General features: G+C 36.0%; 1 protein-coding gene across 4 annotated transcripts in view; it reads left to right on the forward strand.

Moving 5' to 3' along the window:
* GRM8 (glutamate metabotropic receptor 8) overlaps nt 1-16251 on the forward strand; it is a 313000-nt gene that overhangs the window by 267740 nt on the left and 29009 nt on the right. For all 4 annotated transcript variants that reach the window (XM_039726957.1, XM_039726961.1, XM_039726960.1 and 1 more), the window contains one exon: nt 1864-2799. In XM_039726957.1, the coding sequence (XP_039582891.1) occupies nt 1864-2799 (936 nt within the window). The remainder of the gene's footprint in view (nt 1-1863; nt 2800-16251) is intronic.

Raw genomic sequence — 16251 nt, forward strand, 5'->3', positions numbered from 1 at the left:
GTTTGTGACTAAATCACAAGATTTGTATTTATTCTCCTAGCAACAGTGTGAAGGCAAATTGTCTTCACTATCATGCTGATTTCATCATAGCATGTTTTTTCTCACATCCAGTAGATGAAACAATAAGGGGTTATGTGGGCTTTTAGGATTTCAGTGATTAAAACCAGGAGATTGTAATAGAGGTGAATCTTTTCTTAGTGTATCAAGTACTCTGCTGGAGCTCTATCAAAGCTATTTCATACAAAACTGGGTTATTCTTGTGCTTTTTAGGAAGCTAATTGCTTAAATTATTTTCTTTTCCATAGTCACCAGATGATGTATTTTGCATAGTCATCACAATCCTTGATATAAAATCTGGTTGACTTCTGGGCATTCAGGATCCCCTCCCACTGAAATCACTGAGAGACTGAGGGTTCACACAGCTGGTTTTGTGAGTGATTCTTTTCTCCTTGTTACTCTGTGGTCCCTTGGAGTGGAGAACAACATCAAAGTCCTGCACTGAAGGGGCACAGAGGAGAGCAGGAGTCTGGCTGCTTGTTGCTGCTTTAGTCACCCTGCTCAGTGCTGTAACTGGTGCTCTGGCTCTCTGGGGAAGGCAAATAAGGCCAGCAATGCTACACTGTGATTTCCTCTCAAGTCTGTTGAAAAATCGCTGAAAAAATAAACTTTAAGGGCCAAAATTACCCGTTTTTGTAAGCTGTCCTCATTCTGTCCTCCTCCAGAAGGAACTGAAAACATTCCTGACTCCTGAAGTTTTGTTACTGTTGTTTCTCTTATGAATAAAGCCTCCAAATCAAACAAAAGTGCTAAGTACTTAATAGGCAAGAACACGGAAAGTGCTTTGTCCTTGAGTGCTCACCACCTCACAAAGGAATGAAAGGTGGGGCCTGGAGCAACAAGGAATGGTTCTGCTGCCCACCAGGGGCTCTGCTCCACCCACAGCTCTGGTTCACTCCCAGCGACCTCTGCAGAACAGGGCTTTAGTAAGGGTGGGCTAAGGACAGCTGGCACCAAACTGAGTGATAATTTAAAGTAGGAAACTCTTTAAATCCAAGAGTTCCCTATTCAGATGTCATTTGCGGGGCATGCAGGAAGAATACATAGGTGAATGGAGAAAAGTATATTTTGCTAATGTGCTGCTGTGGAGAAAGCTGGGATTTCTAAAACAAGATTGCATTGTTCTGTGCTACAAAAGGATCCCTGGACTTACTATATCAGGAGAACTAAGGCAGTAGTCATGACATATTTTTCTATTGTTATTCAGAAAGCAGTATATACTTATTTTAATCTTCTAGAATTGCAAACAAAACACTTTTGAGCATGTCAAGGCATTGAAGGTGGAAAAGTATAAAATATCCACATTTGTGGAAGAGATGGCATCACAGACCGTGAAACTCTTTGTTTTGTGAGAGCTGATGCGTGGAGATTTTAATCTATTTCTTCACTGTACCAGAGCTGCTCTGAAGCTCACTGTGAAAATAGACTTATTTCGTAATTAAATGTTTGAGAACTACTGATATTTATACTTGCATGTGATTAACTTTTTACAGCACTATGTATGGGGCTTTTTGCTTTTAAACTAGCCTGGAGTCAATAAATATCTTTACAGATGTCAATTTGGTCAGCAGTAAAGAGGTAAATAGAAACTAATGACACTCATCAAGCCTGTGGCATGAATGATTTATTGGACACAATCATTTAACACTTTTTTAAAGTCAGTGCAAGGGAAAGAAGCAGGTTTCTTATTATGGTAAACTGTATTTGTGCTGTCAGCAAGTAGTGATTTATGACAAACCTGTGGCCAGGATTAGGATATTATAAATGAAGGAAAATAGAAGTCTCATTAATTTTTTATACCCACAGGTAGAAGATATGCAGTGGGCTAACAGAGAACACACTCATCCAGCATCTGTCTGCAGCCTGCCCTGTAAAGCTGGGGAAAGAAAGAAAACCGTGAAGGGAGTGCCCTGCTGCTGGCACTGTGAGCGCTGCGAGGGCTACCACTACCAGGTGGATGAATTCAACTGTGAACTCTGTCCCATTAATAAGAGACCAAATGCCAACCGTACGGATTGCCAGCTTATCCCTATAATCAAACTGGAGTGGCATTCTCCTTGGGCCATCGTGCCTGTCTTCATAGCTATTCTCGGTATAATTGCCACCACCTTTGTGATTGTGACATTTGTCCGCTACAACGACACGCCGATCGTCAGGGCCTCTGGGCGGGAGCTCAGTTATGTGCTCCTGACTGGGATTTTTCTCTGTTACTCCATTACTTTTTTAATGATTGCAGCTCCTGATACAGTGGTCTGCTCATTTCGAAGGATCTTTTTAGGACTTGGCATGTGTTTCAGCTATGCTGCGTTACTTACCAAAACAAACAGGATTCACAGAATATTTGAACAAGGTAAAAAATCTGTCACAGCTCCCAAATTTATTAGTCCAGCTTCTCAGCTGGTGATCACTTTCAGCCTCATATCCTTGCAGCTTATTGGAGTCTTCATCTGGTTTGCTATTGATCCACCACATACCATTGTAGACTATGGAGAGCAGAGGACACTTGACCCAGAAAATGCCAGAGGAGTTCTCAAATGTGACATTTCAGATCTTTCTCTCATTTGTTCCCTTGGATATAGTATTCTCTTGATGGTCACGTGCACTGTTTATGCTATTAAAACAAGAGGGGTTCCAGAGACCTTCAATGAAGCAAAACCTATTGGATTTACTATGTACACAACCTGCATAATTTGGTTAGCTTTTATTCCAATCTTTTTTGGTACGGCCCAATCAGCAGAGAAGGTAAGTGATGACGTGTTTACCTATCAAAACACAAAACACTGCTCTTTTTCTATTTTCATCTCAATAATTACAGCACTAAAACATTTTCACTCTTACAAATGAGTAATTCTGAATGGCAAACAAAACATCAGAATTCACAGACAATAAAATGTGTGTTTCAAAAATTAGGTTTCCTCTGTATTAAACAAGAAACTGATTGTGATTGTTGTGTGACTGGCATAAAAATGTTGACAATTTCTCAATATAACCTTTAATGACTGTTTCTTCTAACATTTGTTATTGCCCTTCAGTGATGCTGTGGCCTGTTACATGAAGCACTATCAATCTTTGTTATCATCTACAGATCTGATAGAACTGGTTGCATTCCACAAGCCTAAGAAGATCAACTTACATTTGTCAAAAATAATGAAGAAAAATGCCGGGGCAGGATGAAAATAATTACTTTTGTCTCTGGTTGACACACAAAACTTAAAAAATTTAAAAGAACCAAAAATAGAACAGGAGGAAATGAATGGTGAATGATGTGTCTGTAAATTCATGTAAGGCATAATTCACTAATTATTATATCAATGCAAAAAGAGAACACTTTCCTGATAATTTAATAAGAAATGAAATGATTGATACTTGGATGCAAACCACATCAGACATGTGGCTCTCCTCTGTTTTAATGGGAAGACAGAGGCAAATGTCATCTATGTGAGTATTTATTGAGGTGACAGTGGTGAAAATGACAAGCTGGACAGGGAAAAGAAATAATACTAGCATCAGTTTTCAAAACTGCAAATATTTGATATGGGGAAATTCTAAAAATAAGAAATTAAAGTTAACAGTCTTTCACATACATTCCTGTCTTTCCTTCTAGCAGGTTTTGTAGAATGTTTTCAAATATTCATTTAAATGTAGTTGGAAAAGTCAGCATGTGTTCACTTATAATTGTGGAAAGGTTTGACACGTCTCTAGTTTAGAGGGCACCCTTGTCTGTGGAGTTAAAGAACAGTTCTGTATATCTTGATGAAACACTTTCTAATTCAAGCAGAATAATTTTATGGGGCAGCGAGTATGGCAGAAAAAAATATTTTCCTCCCTAGAAATTGAAGCAGGCTTACTGAATTGGATCAGGTGTATTTTCATGGCTTTTTGGGGAGGTTGATGCCTTAAGTTTTAGCTTTTATATTTTTTATATTTTTCAGCTTCTGTACTGCTTTAGTGTGGAGTTCTGTGGTTCATATTAAGGGATGGTAAAATCACCTCACAGTGTAGCTAGACAGAACAATTCCTTTTCTAGCTGGGGACCAAGGACAACTGATCCAAATTTCAGGCCCAAGAGCATAAATGAGGACTGAAGAGAGAAAACAAGGATGGGACTTCATAACCTAGAGCTATCATTGGACAATTAACTCCAGTATGCAAATGAACCAGAACTTATAAAAGGAGAAACCTCGTGACCCGTGGTCCATTTTGTGACCATTTTGGGTTCATCTGGGGTATAGCCCTGGCTGGGCTCTTGTGCTGCCCAAGGAGGATCCATTGAGGCCTTTTAATAAATACCTACTTTATTCTTTAACTCTGTGTAGCCTCTGTTCTAGGTCAGCCTTGGCAAGGCATCAAAGTGAGTACCGAGGTAATGGCTTATGAAAGATAGAGTAAGTTAAAAAATCCCATTTGACACAGGAAAAGTTGTTTAGGTAAATTGTTTTTTCTATTTGTAGTCACAAAAATGCTTTGTTGCATAAAGGTGTGTTACTTTTAACAGCTTGGTTTGATCAGGTTTATGGCAAGTACTTGAACCAAAAGAATTGAGTCTTGAAATAGGAAATATTTCTCTGCTGGCAGCCATGCAGTGACTTGGATTTACACCATCAGTGCACCTTGGCTTGTAGTAAAGGATGATTTGGTTTCAACCTTTAAAGACATAGTTAATGAACACCTCTTTTGCATTTCTTTTTTGAAACCCAAGACTGAACACACAAATGATGCTAAATCACACAGCTTCTAACATTAAATTTCTCTTGTTAATTGGCATTTTTCTTTTGAAATTATTTCTTTTTCTTTCCTCTTCTTTATGGAGGGAAAAAGTGCTAATACAGTAGCTCTGTAATTCAAATAATTATTTCCAAAGTGCTTCTTCTTTTTGCTGCAAATAAAAACTTGCTTCTACACAGAGTCTTACAGACATCTTCATAACAATTTACATATTCCATACAATTTAAATACTTCTCTGAATAGGATAAAAATGTGTAACTCTTACAGCACAAATATGGATGGTCTGAATAAATGTATGGTTTCTCAGTTGATGTATAACACTATAATAGCGTTTTAAAAACAAGTGTATTCTAGAATATTATTTGAAATTTTATATTATGATCTTTTTGGAGGATGAAACAACTTAAAAACTTACAAGGACTTTTTTTTTTGCAGTTATTTTAGAATCCTGAATTTTATTTTTGTTTTATGGCTTAAGCTTACTGAGAGAGAACAGAGCAATAAAAGCTGGGGATTTTAAAGTGCTGTTTCAAAGCAATGTTTCCTTTATGAAATGTTGACAGTAATAAATGTATCATGACATTCATTACTTGCCAGAGGTACTTCCACTTGCTAACTTTAGATACACTTCTGTTGGAATAACGAGTGCTTAAAACTTTTCCAAAATGTTTCGAGGAATTCAGTTTTCCTAGACATTAGCAGTGCTTGCAATAATAGCAGAAATTACTAAGCATTTCTTGAAAGAAATTGTACACTTAAGTATTCAATTAACAATAATTAAATAACAAACCTAATGAGTTGGTTTTATTTCACTGTCAATACCACTGATAAGCAAAAAAAAGTACCATCAATGCTGAAAATAGATGTCTAGATCCAAAACTCAAAGCTCGTCCTAGTAAAATTACCTTTACATTTAGTGGCCTTGGGGATCAATTCAAAACTATAGGTTTCCTAAGAGATTCTGTAAGTAGTCTAGAGGGGTGTAAACATGTAGAGTCAGCACAAGTCCATAAATTGAGTGTTGGTATCAATCAAACTTCAAATATGCATGATGAAAGTAATTAAAATAAGCATAAGTACTTATCTGCAGACAGACTAGGAATCTTGATGATACGTGCTTACTGCGAAGCACAAAATGGGAAACTGCTCTCTTTCACTCATGAAGAATCTTGGTTCTCTAGCTGGTGAATGCAGCTGAATTAAATGCCTGAATTTGCATGCAGTGACATATCCATAAGGAAACACGTAGTAAAAGTTAAGGTAACTTGACAAGATGCCATGGCAATATGTTGATTTCTAGTGTTGACATTTGTAATATTTTTAACAGACCTTCATAACAAATGCTGTTTTCAATATTTTTATTATCTCAGTTTACATGTAAGTTTGAAACTAATATAAAATTGAGAAAACCACTGTATATTATTGAAGAAATTAACATATATATAGAAATAACTAAAAAAAAGTTAAAGTACCAATCCAAAATAACATGGCATAATTCAAGCTTGATGGTGTGTATTTATCTCTACGTTTACTAATTTGTCCTTACTTTCAAGCAATAATATAAATGCTCTATGGTACCAAACAAAAACACTATTTTGATGTTATAATTCTTACAGATGTCCTGTGGAGAAAATATGAACATTGACTTTAGGTTCTGTGTGATTTTTTTTTTGTCTAGTTCATGATTTTGTCCATTCATGTTCATGCCCGTTTTGACAGCTCATTCTTCATGGAAAGAACGTACTACAAAAAAGTATATTTTTCCAGGTTATCATTAAACTGAATGAGAAATGTCCCCCTGAGACATAAACCACGAATTTTCTAACACATTAATGTCTGTAAGCTGCTTTAGAGGCAAAGGAGAGAAATTCTGTGAGAAAGCATTCTGTGAATATAGCTTTTCTCTATTTCATGTACATGATATAGCAAAACACTGGAAGTACTGGAATAATCTAGGATAGAGCTGTCTGAAATGTCATAGTGACCAGAATGCCACCAAAAAATATATTGAATAGATGAGTGATTAGAACAGGTGTTTGAATTCTTGTCTAAAATAAAGTTAAAATGGCAGATTGCAATAAAACCTTCTGAGGATAGATGGCTGTCTGAAGTACAACCCTATTTAATAAACTGAACTTTGTAAATTCCTTTCCTTTTAACATTTTTGACAGGTGGATAAATCATTTTTGTTCACAGATTATTATCACACATTATTATTATCAGACGTAATTTATTATATTGACCTGGAAATACTTTGCTTCAATGAGAAGATGAATACTTGTTCCCCATACTGTGAATGAAGAGATGTTTTACTTTCTCCTAAGCAAAGACGATAAAAACACTGAATAATTTCTTCCATCTATTCTAACTGGAAGCAATTACAAGGTGTGATCTAACAAGCCAGATAAATTTTAATGTATTTTCAATTATTCTTACAACTCTGACCTCTATTTTCATAACTGCAATATAGAAAAATTGTAATTGTATAATAGAAATTTTCTCATAAATTATTATCCTTATGATCTTACTATTCCAGCTCTTTGCATGCTGGATTTATTGTTCAGTGGATCTCATGCTTACATTCATCTGTTTGTTAGTAACACTAAAAGAAGTTAGAAACAATGCCAAAAGTATTCCACTATTAATTTCACTTGTAAATTACTTCTGTAATTGTCAAGATAAAGAAATGCAATTCTCAGTGGGAGGAAGAGCTAGTTCCATCAGAGTAGTAATATATGTTCATTAGTTTAAAGAAAACAACTACTAATGATAGACTTACTTCTCCCATATTTCTAAAGAAAGTATACAAATAATCTTTTGTGTATGTCTACATTATGAATTCTTGACTAAATATATTTCTGTGACTGCAAGAAAACAGTATTTTAAGGATTCCACAGGCTGCTAATGAAGGGCACAGTACTGAGCTTGTTCTTCAGCTCAAAGCATTCCCTTCTAATCCTGATTGTATGTGGAGATCGAGCTCTGCAGGTAGCCTGGTGCAATACACATCATAGGAAAAAGTCCAGAAAAGTAACTTATAAATTTAGCATTTCTTTCATTTTATGAATAATTTTTGGCTTGATTAAACTAGAATCTCTGCTTCCAACACTGTGCATAGCATGAGGATTAAACTGAGGGATATTTGAAACAGTTTCTCATTTTCCTTATTACAGGAGCAGAAGGTACAAGAGTGCTGAAGTGATACATTCCACATTCAGCAGTTTATCATTGTTCAAAACTCTATTTCTGTGCTCCTAATGTTTTTATTCAGAATCTTTAGAATATGGGAGTACTTTGCAAGATTATAAAAAAATATCATTAATTGAATTTTTGCATGTCTAAAATACAAGATTCATAAGGAGCAATTCAGAAAACTGGATTTATTTATCGTGTTTCTACAACCTTCTGTCACAGAGAGGGTGTTGTTTTTTCTCCTAGGTAGCAAGTGATAGGACAAGAGAAAATTACATCAGGTTATGGCTGAATCTTAGGAAAAATTTTTTCACTGAAAGGGTGGTCGAGCATTGAACAGGGAAGTGGTGGTGTCACTGTCCCTGAAGGTGTTTTAAAGACATAGATGTGGCATTTGGAGACATGGTTTAGTGGTGGACTTGGCAGTGTTAGGTCAATGATTGGATTTGATGGTGTTAGAGGTCTTTTCCAGTCTAAATGACTGTATTATTCTGTGTCTTGAACAGAAAATTAGTTAAAATTCACCAGATTATTTGACAGAAATATCCCTCCCTCTCACTGGAAATCATATTAAGAATGGAGAAACTTTTTGTCCTTCTTATTTCATGTTTTTTCAAATGTAAAATTTCATGAGCTAAATTGTTTCTATGTTTCATAATTTCCTCCAACTTTTGACCTAATCCTTGGTGGAAATTAGAACTTTGCTGTTCTACTGTAGAAGCAGAGTGTTAAAAGAGATGCGAACAAGAGTGTGACCAAATCGCAGTTTATTTCCCAGTCTTCCTCTGCTCCTTTCCTGTCTGAGAGGAAGTTCCTTGCTCCCTGTTTGTTGCTGAGACAGCCTGTTCCCCTCCAGCTGGAAGATACTCAGTGCACTGCAGGCCACGGTCATTGCTGGGTCATATCTTCCTCTGCTCCTTTTCTGTCTGAGAGGAAGTTCCTTGCTCAGTTTGTTGCTGAGACAGCCTGTTCCCCTCCAGCTGGAAGATACTCAGTGCACTGCAGGCCACGGTCATTGCTGGGTCATTGCTTGTTCACCCTCTGGCTGAACAAACCATTTCAGCAGCCCCCAAATCTGTTTTCCCTCCCAGCCTCCCCTGAGCTGGTCTCAGAGGACAGAGGAGTAGTCATACTTCTCCTGGGTGGCAGCATAAACTGCAAAAGGTACCTGTAATGAGAAGCCAGTCAAATATAGAGATCCTCTTTTCTTTCAAAAGTTGCTTTGTGAGAAGCCATTCCAAAAGTTATTTCTTAGCTAAATAATGTGATTATATTTTTCTTTTTTAAAAGTTTATTAGCTGATAATTATGTGAGACAAAACTGATTGATTGGGTAATTTAAAATATTGTATGCATTTTCAAAGCTTTTTTTGAGTTTCAATCTTTTCTATCCTTGTAAGTTTAAACTAAAATTTTCAAGCAGAGCAGTTCTGATATTTCAAGAGCATAATATCACAAGTTTTAAACCGTTTCCACTTTCTTAAACTGAAAAATGTCTGGACTGTTGACTATAACACCAGCCTTGCTTTTAAAAAAAAAAACCTATTAAAAAATTTTTGATGAGTTTTTGGGCCAAGTACTTTTTTATAAAATACTACTTTTTAAAATTTCTAGCCCCTGTTTAGATATTTTTGTTATTCAGCATAGTGCATACCTCAGTTTCAGGAAGTGTCCTTGCTGAATAGCTGACTGTGCAAAGTTAAAGGATATATAATTTTAAAGACTGGACTTTATTGTTTTAAGACGTGCCCATTGCCTTTAGAGTGAGATTTCATTTCATTCATTTCATTAATGAAACTACAAGGATTTTGAGTATGTATGCTGAGCACTGATTTTAATAACAGAATCACAGAATGAACTAGGTTGGAAAAGACCTTTAAGATCATCTGGCCCAACCTATGATAAGTTTTCTAGGACATTTCACAAAGAGAGACAATGCCAGCTCCTCCAAGAAAGAAGGGAAGTATTTAGTAAAATATATCTTTTGGTTTTTTAGCCCAGTGAGGGTGATGTGTGCACCTGAGGGTTCCAAACCCTTTTCATTTCTGCATAGCTGCATGTCTGTTCCAGCATGAGCACTGAGCTGGCATACCTAGCTGTACACATTGAAAAGATGTGCACCTGCCATATAATGGAAAACACTGGCATTTTGCTTGTCTGACATGTTTGCTTCTGGCCCCATCATGAATGATGGCTTTTCTCCCAAAGTCAGGAATGAGCTGCCAGAAAAATTAAATTTGCCTGTGATCAACATCCTACCCCATCCTGGAGAATGTCAGAGAGCTGGTAGCATGTAGGTGAAAATGGAATTGCATGCTAAAGAACTTTAAATAGATCTTTTTGGCTACTTGCTGGCTTGTGATAAGTAATTAATCCTTACTGAGAAGCAGAAATACTTTTGTGAAGCACAGATACCTAAATAACTCATCATCTTTTTTGTTGAAAAAAAGGATCAATAATCACAGAAAGCAGTTTGTGACAGACCAGAAATGTTTTATATAGATAATATTGAAAAAAATATAGCTTAACTACTGTATTTTTAAGAATGAGATTCACCTCACAAAAATATTGATTTTTTTTGTCTCTGATTTCTTCTGTGCCAAAAATCCAGTTGTCTTCAACAAGTGCAGTTTAAGATAAATCCTTCCAGCATTTAGAAAATTTTAGGTTTTTGGGGCACTGTAAGGGCTGGTTTAATTCGCGTAAAGTAAAACCACTGATAACACAAACCATATGGAAAATATCTTTAAGCAAATTTATCACTTAGTGAAAAATGTTTGTAAGTAGACGGGAAGAGAGATTTTTTTTTTTCAGCTAAGAATGATTTGATAAATCCACATCCTGGGGAAAGAAAAGCTATGGCTAAGAGAAAGTTAATTGGAACTATCTTTAACGCTTATACTCTTGTTAAGACAAATAGAAAATCTTTAAATAGAACACTGTGTAGAAATTGTGTGGAACTATTTCTGGGAAGCTCTTGGGAAAGTTCATGTTCTTGCTAGCTCTTGCCAAGGTGGAAGTAGTACGTCAATAGCCTTTGTTGTAGCTTTAACGAGGCATGTGCCTTACTGAAAGCAAGTAAACACATTTATGAAAGACACAAGAAACAAACAAGTCTTTTAGCTTGGCTCTGAGTAGATATTCAGCTTCTTGTCTTTCTTATCTCCTCCTACAAGAATTCCACATTTGAATAGGATTCATACCAGTGTCAATATTTTGACCTTACAGATAGGACTGGTGTGGACTGGTAAATTGTAATGCATAGACTTAGCATAAATAGCAATGCTTGCACAAGCTCATCACCTACCACATCTTGAACTTGACACCACACTGGTGAGCTTGATCCCCATTAGGTGATCAGCACCTAATGAAAGCCATATTACCTTGTATTTCCTTTAGGCAAATAACATTTTGAAGGACAATTATGGTGACTCAACTAAAGTGTTTGCTAAGCACAGTAGGTTGATGTATGTTTCAGTCCCTTGTGACCATTTTGTTAAAGAATTTTCATAATTTGTACAGCTGGGAAGATGAGAGCAAACTGGACATCCTGTCAAAATACAAGATCCAGCCAAAAAAAATCTAATGAGATATAAGCCAGTAAAATTTGTAACAGAATTGATAGATTCAATAAAATTCTAAAATTTCATGTAAGTGAATTCATGCCTCATATAGGTAGAAATACCAGGAACAGGAAATCATGAAAGTCTGATTTCACCATGACTACTGAGCTTTGTGCTTACTCTTAAATCACAAAACTAATCTATTATGGGATAAGTATTTCAGTAGATTGTTAATACTGAATATGCATGTGAGTGTGTGTGTACAAGTATTTCTATAAACTCTTTCTTGCATGGAATGAGAATAGCTAGCTAGCTAGCTAGTATAGAAGTATAGCTAGTATAGAAGTATAGCTAGTATAGCTAGCTAGCTAGTATAGAAGGCCCAGCAAAGCAACAATTTTAATACATATATAAGAACATACATATATAAGAAATATCTGTTTAAAAAAAGTCTTTAATTGGTCAAATAAAACTATTTTTTAAGTTTGTCTTTCAGTTTACAGTGAATCTTCCTGACAGGGAATGAAATGACAATAGCAAATAGAGAACCATATAAACTCATCCAAGAGAGTCAAAATTTAACCATAGCAGAAAATGGATATATTTTCTTTTAGCAAGCCAAATAAAAATAGACTAATTATGAAATATCTTAAGGTTAGCCATTTATTTTCAGTGTGTATATAGATTTTGAATTTTTATTTTCCTGAATCTGAGCTTTCCAGACTTGAGAGTGACTTCATAATAAGTCAATTTACCAGAAACATGACCCTAGTAGAATGGTCAAATGATTGTTTTCATGGTGATTACCAAGGTCGTGTTCATTTGATATTGTAAAGCATATGTATGGGATTGAAGTGGTGTTATCAGGCTCATTGATAGAACATGATGACACAGCACCTGCAAAAATCTATTTTCTGCAGAAAACATCCTTATTTCTTCAATTGTACAGTAAGAATAACTGAACAATGAAGGGAAGAAAGGCAAAGTACTTGATTTTTTTTCCCCCACTGAACTCAGATGGAATAGATGAAGAGCAGCTATTCAAAGGTATTGTGAATGCCATTCATTCAGGTACTGCAAAACACTTCCCAATTAAAAAACAACAAGGTCAGAAGGAGATTAGAAGAGAAGAGGGGAACTACTTACAAGATGGTGTTCAATTGAAAATAGAGGAAAAGATTTTTAGCTCTGATGCTGAGGAACACACTACATTTTGCAAATGTCTTTTCCAGAAAGTTAGAAGTCATAATTGAATGAGGTATAGCAGAAGAGCTCGCAGCAGGCAAGGCATCTATCTCCTAATCTAGTCATCAAAAAGACACAGACAAACCAATGTGGCATGATGCTGAAATCGGTCCCAGAGCCCAAAACTGCTTTACAAAGTCTCTGTAAGGGAATTGTTTGCACCATATGTTTTCCTTAAGAAGTGATCTACTGAAAGGATGCTTTAGATTATGGTACAAACTGCAGCATCTTCCTCCAGAACACATCAACCTCCTATCCTTTTGAGCCATCACACTGCATAAAAGTTTATTGATCTACAAAGATCACATACCTCAAGGCTTCCACATTCCAAGTTGGAAATTTCTCTGCTATTTCTCCAAACTATTTGCCTTGTCAATGAGCCTTGTAATTTCTTTGTTTCCAACCACCACCAAAGATATAACCTTTGTCCTTTTCAACCTCAAATTTTTTGCTGTTTAAATCCTCTTGTTTTCCTGCTTGCTTACTTGATAATTTGTTCAAGAGACAGCAGTCATTGCATCCAGTGCTGCTTTTCTTTCTATATCCCAATATCTTATATTCTTGGCATCTTATATCCAAATTCCTAGTTCTTTTCTGTGTGATTTAGGACTTAAATTCTTAGCTTATCTCTGTGTCTCTTCCTCCTCTCCCTCATTGACATTGATGACTGCATTTAGTTATTGGTGTTTACTACTTTCACTCTTAAATTTAGATGGTTTTACAAACATTTCCTCCTTCCCCTCCCCTCCCACAGCATTCTCAAATTTGTTCAAGTTGTATTTCCTTTGTTTAGTGATCTACTTCTGAAAGGTTCTGGTAAAGACACAATCAAGTGAGTGAGAGTTTTGCCAGTGATGTCAAGAAACATTGATGCCTGTGCTGTTCCTTTAATACTTCATCTGTATGCATCCCATCTATGTTTCAAGCTACTAAAAGCTTTTCTAAAGGGACCTGTGTAAGCTGGAATTTTTGTGCATCTGTGTTATATAAGAATATAACTGTGGAATTTGACATTGTAGTTTTCATTTTTTATCTAAAATGTAGGTCATATTGGACTTGGCTTAAAATTGAGCTGGCTATCCTGTACTTTTGTGTAGTTTTAATAAACAGCCCATATGTGTTTGCAATCTCCTGCACACAAGGAGATGGCATAAAAAATACATTACAGACAGTTCTGGTTTTCTAAGCACCCACAACGAGGAAAGTGTTAAGTACATTATGTCCTTAAACATTGCTTTAGCAGAGCAGCTTTTAAGCACAAGGGAGGCATAAAAGGAAGAGAGAGAAATATGTGGTGTGCTTCCTCCTCTCTCCTAGGCAGGGCTGTAACAAGCAGATCTGGTTGACTGACTGTTTCTTTGGGGTTTTTTTGGGTTTCTCTTCTCTTTGTAGCTCTGTATGATAATCTGGCAGGTAGTTTGCTAGACTGGGGGCTAGAGGGAAGTGCTGTCAGTTGGCATTGCTCCAGCTGAACTTGCTTTGAGAAGGTGGTTCAGAGCCAGACATTTTAGGATTTGACTATATTTCCTCTCAAGGTCACCAGAATATACAAGGAAATGTCAAAACTACATTTGAGCAAGCCTCTTCTCTATGACATAAGTTCACTGCTGGAAAAAGTGATTTGTGTTTCAAAACAGTGACAGTAGGCTGAAGATCTACTCATTAGAATATTTTTTTTTAAATTGCAGTGAAGTGATTTTAAGTGCTGTCAATTTCATTTTATAGAGTGCACTAATACCTTTCAGAGCATTGTTTGACTATAAGCCTAATTAGTAATTTCTGTCTCCTCTATGTGAATGAAATAAATGCTTTTGTAAAATTATACTAGACTTTTTACCTATTGAATGAAGGGATTAAGCCTGATTTTAATTGTCATCTGAAGATTAACACAAACTCTTTGGGCCCCTTTAAAGTTGTTGTGCACACAGGTTGACAGAAGACTAGATCCCTACAGCTGTAAAATGAAGCCACCTCTCCAGCACATGTAATGCCTGAGAGCCAATGCTGAGACCTGTTTTTTACTGCAGTTAACACTACCATGCTGTTTCAAATGACAGAGTATAAGCAAGTAACTTAGATCTAACCTGTCAGGTTAGCCAGCAGTGATGTGATTCTGAGCAACAGAGTGCTTATTTTCTCAGTGATTTTTCCTTTTTTATTCTAGCTTTTTCAGTGCTGGTAAACTGAATACTCTCCTCTTCCTACTAGGCCACCCATTTGGGTGAAGTATATTTCACAGACACTCCAAACTCTATGCTTTATTCGCTTCTTGTTGAAATCACTTCTTCAATATATTCACAGCTCATCTCTTTTTTTCTTTCCTTAACCAAGGCCTATTTCGCTTATTTTGAAGAATCACACTTCTTAGGAAGTCTTCCCTTAGGAAGTTTAAGTGTGCATGTTTTCTTATTCAGGTGATGACTGTATTTTGCTCACAGTCTAATTAACTGTGTGAGTAATATCTATGTTATAAAAAAAGAGAAAAAAGAAAAGTCTTCTCTTACATCCTAGAAGCTTCAAGTACTTAGATTTGTCAAAGAACATTAAGGAAACTGGAGTACATGCAATTTCCAAAGATGGGCCCTTGTTGTCCTGTTTCTTGTTACACAAGTCTCCCCCAATGCAGTCTATTAAAAAATACTTGTCTGCAGTTTCAGATATAATTTCTGCTTATTTCAGATGAATAAACAGCTGTCTAACAGGAAATGTAGCTATTTCAGAGATACAAAACTATGGTTGAGGAAATATTTTAACAAACAGATTGTGTTTGGGGAGCTGTTGTGGCTGCAGAGATCCTTAACAAAAGGAGCTAGTTTTCTAGGAAAGACTAGGAATGTAATATTTTTATATAACCAAGATATTCTGCTATAAATTCAGCCATATAGCACTTGATTTCCTAATTCTGACAATTTTGTATCTACATGCAAAGTCCAGCTCCTTTGTATTATTTATCTGTGCTCCATATGCAAAAATTGCATATTTCCTTGGCTTTGTTTTGATATATTCAGTTGTCTTCTAAGATTATTGAACAATTTTAACTGTATCTACGGCACATGCAAAGTCCAGCTCCTTTGTATTATTTGTTTATCTGTGCTCCATATGCAAAAATGGCATATTTCCTTGGCTTTGTTTTGATATATTCAGTTGTCTTCTAAGATTATTGAACAATTTTAAGAGGAAACAAAGTATCCAGTAGCTGTTCTGTAAAGTTTATGGAGGCAGCAGATTTGTGTTTTCACTGAACAACCTTTCTGGACTTTTTTCAAATGAGTGATTAGCTAAAGATTGTTATGAGAGGTCTCCTAGGACTGCACAGGGAGAATGTTTTAATAATGGCTTTCTTTTTTATTCCTGTGTTCTGATTTAGTTATGCAAATGAGGAGAAAGTAGCTGTCAGTAGAAGGAAAATTATGTGTGTATATTATGTGAATATTGAATTAATTCTCAGCAAGTGGTGTTTGAATCACTTA

The sequence above is a fragment of the Passer montanus genome, unplaced genomic scaffold (genome assembly GCF_014805655.1).
Source record: "Passer montanus isolate IOZ18808 unplaced genomic scaffold, ASM1480565v1 scaffold6, whole genome shotgun sequence".
NCBI classification, from domain to species: Eukaryota; Metazoa; Chordata; class Aves; order Passeriformes; family Passeridae; genus Passer; species Passer montanus.